This window comes from Populus euphratica, unplaced genomic scaffold (assembly GCF_000495115.2).
Source record: "Populus euphratica unplaced genomic scaffold, PopEup_1.0 scaffold461.1, whole genome shotgun sequence".
NCBI lineage: Eukaryota > Viridiplantae > Streptophyta > Magnoliopsida > Malpighiales > Salicaceae > Populus > Populus euphratica.
Window position 1 is genome coordinate 208,684 of NW_011500168.1, and position 7,647 is coordinate 216,330.

Consider the following 7,647-nt stretch of genomic DNA (forward strand, 5'->3'; position numbering starts at 1 on the left):
GATTGTTTAATAAATCTTCAATTTAGTCTCATATTTCATCCAACTTAAGTTCAATGAATGCCCAACCAGGACAAGAGAAATGAAGGGAAAAGAATGAGATAAATGGTGCAACTAGATTAGATTATTATGGTCTTATCCATGACTCAAGTTGTGAATTTTGACAAATTAACCTGATTTGACCCGTGTTGATCCAATATATCACCATCTCAATATTTTTTTATAAAAAAATATGATCTTGATTTTATTTTTAAAACCAAATCATGTTTTTTTCTTTTTTCCTAGATCATCTAAGTTATATCTGGATTCACCAAGTCAACTTCGTTATATCAGGATAACACTTATGTGGTTTAATTTAAAACTTAAGTTAAGAAAAAAGTCAAGTCGAGATTTTTAAAGGTTAATTCGTTAGGTTTAATTTAATGACACAATCAAATAGATTTCTATGGCTTGGACATTTTTTTTTTACAAAAAGCTATTTGTTTTCTTAGTTTTTGTTTTCCTATCTAGTTTGGTAAATTAAATATTATGTTTAATAATCTTATTTTTTCTAATTTGTTTATGAGCTTTATTGATTTTCCTTCATTTTTAGGTTTTCTAATTTCTTAATATTAGTTTTTGTGTTTATTTAAGGAATTGTAAACCTCTTAAAGAAGCACATTATCTAAACAAAAAATATTTAGTAATAAAATTTTCAATTAAAAATTTTGTGTGATCTATTTTTTAGTATAATTTTATATTCTTATGCTTGCTATCTTTTTTATGTTATTTTTATATGGGTTGGTTGGTATTAAAGTTTTTTTTAATTGTTAATAGAAATGATGTTTGTAATACAAAAGCTAGATATGTAAATGATTGCAAATTCTTGATTAGAAATTTATGAGATTGAAGCGAGAAGAATTTGAACTCGAGGACAACTTCCTTTTAACCTAGTGAAACTGATGCATAAGGATTTATATAAAAAAATATTTATTTTATTAATTATTTTTATCTTTTTTCTTAACTTGTTTAGGACATTTATTGCATTTCTTTTATTTTTAGGTTTTCTAATTTGTTTAGGTTAGTTTTTAAGTTTATTTAAAAAGTTTTAAATCTCATAAAGGCACAAACTACTTGAATAAAAAATAATAAGTAATAAAATTTTTAATTAAGATTTTTGTGTGATCTTTTTTTAGTATAATTCTATATTTTTATGTTTTATGTTTTTTATTGTTTTCCATCTATGTTATAATTTTGTTTTTGGTTGATATCATTTTTTTAAAATTATTTATTCATTTTATAGCTTTTGTTTTTTTGATAGACTTGCTTAGGAGTAGGCTTTAGCTATTTGTACCATAATTATTAAGTTTGGCTTGACCTAATAGATCAATCAGTCTTGTTGAATTGGAGTCCAGCCTCATATTAAATTTTTTCAATTTTTTCAAGTAGGGTGAATTTTCATTTGGTTAATTTTGGTGATCGTATGATGAATTTTCATTTGGTTAATTTTGGTGATCTTATAGATTAATTCATTAATTTTGGTGTACTAATTTGGTTGTTTTTTTTTTTTGGAATTAGACCCTTTTATTTACCAAATACATCTTTCAAATTGCAAGGAAAAAACCCCGAGGTGAGGTATTTATTTTTGGTCAAAGGAAGTTTCGAAGGTGATGATGCCCAAAAACGCGGTTCAAAGCAAGCCCCATTTCCATTCTGTCTTCGTCCATAGACTCTAATCTGCTGAATCACAAGGAAGTGTATTTTTTTTTTTGTTTTTTCACATGGCTTCGACTTCTTCTTCAACAACCACTCCTCAAGAAAAATACGATGTGTTCCTTAGTTTCAGAGGAGAGGACACTCGTGTTTGTTTTGTCAGCCACCTCTATGCTGCTTTGAAGCGGAAACAAATCTCAACCTTCATCGATTACAAACTTAATAGAGGGGAAGAAATTTCTCCATCCCTTTTGAAAGCAATCGAAGATTCCAAGCTTTCTGTCGTTGTTTTCTCTGACAACTATGCGTCTTCCAAATGGTGCTTGGAGGAACTTGCAAAAATTCTTGAATGCAAGAAAGTTAAAGGGCAAATGGTTATACCCATCTTCTATCGGGTTGATCCATCTCATGTTAGGAATCAAACTGGAAGTTTTGCCGATGCATTTGCTAGGCATGACCAGTTATTGAAGGAGAAGATGGAAAAAGTGCTCAACTGGAGAGCGGCCATGAGGGAAGCAGCCAATCTATCTGGGTGGGATTCACATAACATTAAGTAAGCTTCTGCTTTCTTGAATTTCTACTTGGGCTTTCATATTTTGAAACTCTAGTGTTTTCTGGCAATTGCATATTTGATTTAATTAGAACAAATCATTTTTAATCTGATTTGTAGTAGTTTAAGAGTGTTTATTTTCATTAATTTATGCTGCAGTATCACCGATAACAATGTACTTAGTCTTTTGGGAAATGATGATCTTTTTTAAAGGTGTTTGCATTGATTTTGCTATAGAGTGCCTATTGTTCTGTTCTGGTTCTCTCCAGCTAACAAACAGTGGCGGAGCCACAATGGGAATTAAGGGGCAATTGCCCCTTACTTCTTTTTTTTTAATATTTTTTTTTTAAATTTAATATAATAATTTAACAAGCTTTTTTTTTTAATTATTGTTAATACCTCCTTTTTTTTCTATATATTGTTTTTAAATTTTAAACTATTAATTAATTAAGAAACCTTTTACGCTTTATGTGTAATGTTTTAGGAAAGTTTCCTTTATTTTTTCTATTTATTTTATTATTTAATTTTAGTTTTATTTCTTAATAATATGATAATTTATAAATTTGTTAAATTAATATGTGTATGTATAATACTATATGCATATAAATATGAATTGAAATGAGTTTTAATGAATTAATATGTATTTTATTATGAATTTTATATGATAAATGATGGTAATCAATGTACTAGTAATTAAAAATAAAGTACTGAATAATTAAAAAAATTAAAAAAATATATTAATATTTATATTTAACCCACTTGTGTAAAACAACAAATTAACAAAGAATTGTTGCTAATAATTTCACTAGTTCCTCGAAGATTTAGAAATAGATAAATGAAAGTTTCATTGTATATATTGAGAAAGAATATTTTTAATGAAATTAATAATGAAGTCATTATTAAGCAATTTTAAAATATAAAAACTTGAAAAAATAATTATAATGTAAGTTTTTTCATTTCAATAATATTCTTAAATTAATTTTGCTTGACATGAATTAGCACATGCATTTCAAATTGATTTCTCTATATATAACACATGTTTATATAATATATAATATCAAGTATTTATAATTTGTCCTCTTATTTAAAATTTTCTGGCTCCATCATTGCTAACAAATATGTGTTTTGTGTTTTTTAGATCTGAGTCTGAATTTGTTGATGACATTGTTAGAGATATATTGAACAAATTGCATCAAACATCTATGAGTACTCATCATACGAGCCTGATTGGAATTGATGCACGTATTAAGAAGGTTGAATCTTTGTTGAAAATGGAGTCCCAAGATGTTCGGATTGTAGGGATATGGGGAATGGGTGGTATAGGTAAGACAACTATTGCTAAAGCGGTATATGACAATGTCTCTGCTCAATTTGAAGGGTTCCTCTTTGTTGCAAATGTTAGGGAAGAACTAAAAAGACAAACAGTGGTTGGTTTGCAGAAAAATATCCTTCAAGAATTACTAGACCAAGACATTCTGAACACTGGCCCTTTGAGCTTCGGAAATGCTTTTGTAATGGATAGACTTCTCCGTAAAAAGGTTCTTATTGTTCTCGATGATGTGGATAGTTCAAGGCAAATGGAAGAATTGTTACCAGAGCCACATGTTTCATTCCGTCCAGGAAGTAAAATTCTTTTAACAAGTAGGGATAAGCAAGTGCTTAGGAATGTGGTTGATGAAATCTATGATGTTGAGAGATTGAACCACCATGAAGCTCTTCAACTCTTTAACATAAAAGCCTTCAAGAATTACAATACCACAATTGATCGTAGTGAGTTGGTAGAAAAGATAGTAGATTATGCACAAGGCAATCCTTTGGCTCTTGTAGTTTTAGGTTCTGCTCTCTATGGTAGAAGCAAAGAGGAATGGTGTAGTGTTTTGAATAAGTTAGGGAAAGTTTCTAACCGTGAAATTCAGAATGTGTTGAGAATTAGTTATGATGGTCTTGATGATGAACAACAAGAGATGTTTCTTGATCTTGCATTCTTTTTCAATGGGGCAAATAGGGACCGTGTTACAAAAATTTTGGATGGTTGTTATTCAGCTGCTTGTTCGGATATAAGTGTTCTTTTTGACAAGTCTCTCATCACCACACCTGGTTGCACTGTCAGCATGCATGATTCACTACGAGAGATGGCTTTTAGCATTGTTCGTGAAGAATCTAATATTCCAGGCAAACGTAGTAGGCTATGTGATCCTAAGGATGTATATCAAGCATTGGTGAAAAAGAAGGTTAAAGCTAAAGTCACTAATTATTCTTATTTTCCCGCCTGTGATATTCTTACCGTGTTGTTACATGTTTTCAAGTAGTCCGAGATGAGTTTATTGTTTGCTTATTCTCTACCCTTGATTTTAGGGAACTGAGGCGGTTGAAGGCATATGCTTGGATATCTCTGAATCACGTGAAATGCACTTAAAATCTGATGCCTTTTCAAGGATGGATCGGCTAAGAATTCTCAAATTTTTTAATCATTTTTCCTCGAATGAAATTTTCATAATGGACAACAAAGACAAAGTGCACCTTCCTCATTCTGGCCTCGATTGTCTTTCTGATGAGCTGAGATATCTCCATTGGGATGGGTTCCCTTTGAAAACCTTGCCGCAAAGTTTTTGTGCTGAAAACATTGTTGAGCTTATTTTCCCTGATAGCAAGATTGAAAAGCTTTGGACAGGTGTACAGGTATGATCGTGTCTATATATGAATTATAAATTTAAAGATAGTCAATCTTTTGTTTTACTTTTCCCCCTTGTTTTGTTATGACAGGACCTTGTGCATTTAAGACGTATGGATCTCAGTGGCTCCTCATATTTGCTTGAAATCCCAGATCTCTCCATGGCTGAAAATATAGAGAGTATAAATCTTAAATTTTGTAAAAGTTTAATAGAGGTGAACCCCTCTATTCAATATCTCACCAAGCTGGAGGTCCTTCAGCTCAGTTATTGTGACAATCTTAGAAGTCTTCCAAGCAGGATTGGTTCGAAAGTTTTGAGAATTCTTGATCTATATCATTGCATTAATGTCAGAATATGCCCTGCAATTTCAGGAAATTCACCAGTTCTTAGAAAGGTTGATCTACAATTCTGCGCAAATATTACAAAGTTTCCAGAGATTTCCGGGAACATAAAATATCTATATTTGCAAGGGACGGCAATTGAAGAGGTGCCTTCATCAATTGAGCTTCTCACAGCACTTGTTAGATTGTATATGACTAACTGCAAACAGCTCTCGAGTATTGCCAGCAGCATCTGTAAACTGAAATCCCTTGAAGTTCTCGGGCTTTCAGGTTGCTCAAAATTTGAGAGCTTCCCAGAAATCATGGAGCCCATGGAATCTTTGAGACGTCTCGAGTTAGATGCAACAGCTATTAAAGAGCTACCTTCATCAATTAAATAACTGAAATTCTTGACACAGCTTAAGCTAGGTGTAACAGCTATTGAAGAGCTATCCTCATCAATTGCACAACTGAAATCTTTGACACATCTTGATTTAGGCGGAACAGCTATTAAAGAGCTACCCTCTTCAATTGAACATCTGAAATGTTTGAAACATCTGGATTTAAGCGGAACGGGTATCAAAGAGTTACCAGAGCTTCCATCGTCACTTACAGCTCTAGATGTAAATGACTGTAAATCACTTCAAACCTTATCGAGGTTCAATCTAAGAAATTTCCAGGAGTTGAACTTTGCAAACTGCTTCAAATTGGATCAAAAGAAACTAATGGCAGATGTGCAATGTAAAATTCAGGTGAACCTTCATAAGTTCTCCCTGCTTCTCATGATCATCAACTATATTTTGAATCTCTAATTTCTCCTCTATGTTTTCTGTGTCACTCAGTCTGGAGAGATCAAAGGTGAGATTTTTCAAATCGTTTTACCAGAGAGTGAAATTCCACCATGGTTTCGCAGTCAAAATATGGGATCTTCAGTTACCAAAAAGTTGCCCTTAAACTGTCATCAGCTCAAGGGAATTGCTTTCTGCATAGTCTTTGCATCGCCCACACCACTTCTGTCTGATTGTGTCAATTTTAGTTGCAAATGCGATGCCAAAAGTGATAGTGGTGAACATGATCATGTGAAGTTATTAAGGTATGATTTGGATCCACAGCCAAAAGCTGCTGTACTCAAGTTAGATGATTCGGATCACATGTTATTGTGGTATGAGAGCACAAGAACAGGTCTTACTAGTGAATATTCTGGCAGTGAAGTTACATTCGAATTCTATAACAAAACCGAGCATTCCAAGATCAAAAGGTGTGGGGTCTATTTCCTATTTGATAAGAATCGATCCAGCAGTTGTGATGAGGATTCGAGCCACCAGGATGACAACTGACGAGATTTCAGATTTTATCATGGATGATTTGAAATTCCCACCATTACTGGTCATGGAATTCAATCTTCTTGGTTTAACTGCCAATGAAATATTCAAATTACTTCAAGACTGAGCTGGAAAAGTCTATATCCAACCTGTCAGATTATCTTGATGTCCTCCTTTGCTTCTTGAGTTCTGCGCATTTCGTTCTCCTACAGGGCATCACATCTTCAATCTCTAACTCGATTCCCCCGGTAATTCACCCTTTCTATTTTCATTATTTATTTTTCCTTCCTGAAAGCATTCTAATTTTTATTGTCAGTACTGTTGTCTCTAAAACTCTAATTAATATTGGCGGAACAAGCATGTGCCGACCCCAGTTTTATTGACACAACATTCTATTTATACCTCTACCTCTTTTATTATTATTGAAAGTATAAGATTTTTTATTTTTCATTTTTTTTATATTCAACTAAAAAATCCAGTAAAGTTTCCTCTATATATATTTTTATAAATATTACGAATAATGTGACAAGTAAATTAATTACAACATAAGACGCACATGTTCATTTTTTTTTTTTAAAAATGAAGGTACAAAAGATGAGAGCAACAAATTATAGACATGTTTTAACAATAATTACTTTAGATATATCATCTATGATTAATTTATATATATATATATATATATATATTTGGATATAAAATGATATTATAAAGTCAAACATTTAATCTTCCAATTACATCTTTTGATTAAACGAAAAGATGCAAATTTATGAATCCACTACTCTGAGGTGCTGAAAATTTATTTAATATTGAATGCAATCAATTTTATACTCAATAATAATTTAATATTACCTCCATACGTATTCCCAACATCATTTTTCAAACAATTAACTTTTTAATACATCCTTATCTTTGCAAATCAATGTTGTTAGCATAATTTTGAGGACATGCCAACTTATTTCTCACCTAAACTAGATATTTATTCTATTATTAAATCAGTTGGTTTCTTTAATTCCTTATTAATTAGAATAATAATTCTATTAACTAAAAAATGAGTTTTTTTAATTTTTCATCAATCAGAGCACTAATTCAATTAT

General features: G+C 31.3%; 1 protein-coding gene across 1 annotated transcript; it reads left to right on the plus strand.

Annotated features, from left to right (window-relative positions):
• Positions 1–1,566: 1,566 nt before the first annotated feature.
• On the plus strand, positions 1,567–6,943 carry LOC105111294 (TMV resistance protein N-like). The gene is made up of 5 exons (XM_011006603.1): positions 1,567–2,242; positions 3,378–4,470; positions 4,595–4,918; positions 5,003–5,983; positions 6,074–6,943. The coding sequence occupies exons 1-4, from the start codon at positions 1,758–1,760 to the stop codon at positions 5,630–5,632; spliced, it is 2,532 nt and encodes an 843-aa protein (XP_011004905.1). The 5' UTR covers positions 1,567–1,757; the 3' UTR covers positions 5,633–5,983; positions 6,074–6,943.
• The last annotated feature ends 704 nt before the right edge of the window (positions 6,944–7,647 follow it).

Coding starts and splice junctions, on each gene's coding strand:
- LOC105111294 (XM_011006603.1), top strand. CDS start 1,758: ATGGCTTCGACTTCTTCTTCAACAACCACTCCTCAAGAAAAATACGAT. Junction 4,471..4,594: donor AAGCATTGGTGAAAAAGAAG/GTTAAAGCTAAA, acceptor CCTTGATTTTAG/GGAACTGAGGCGGTTGAAGG. Junction 4,919..5,002: donor AGCTTTGGACAGGTGTACAG/GTATGATCGTGT, acceptor TTGTTATGACAG/GACCTTGTGCATTTAAGACG.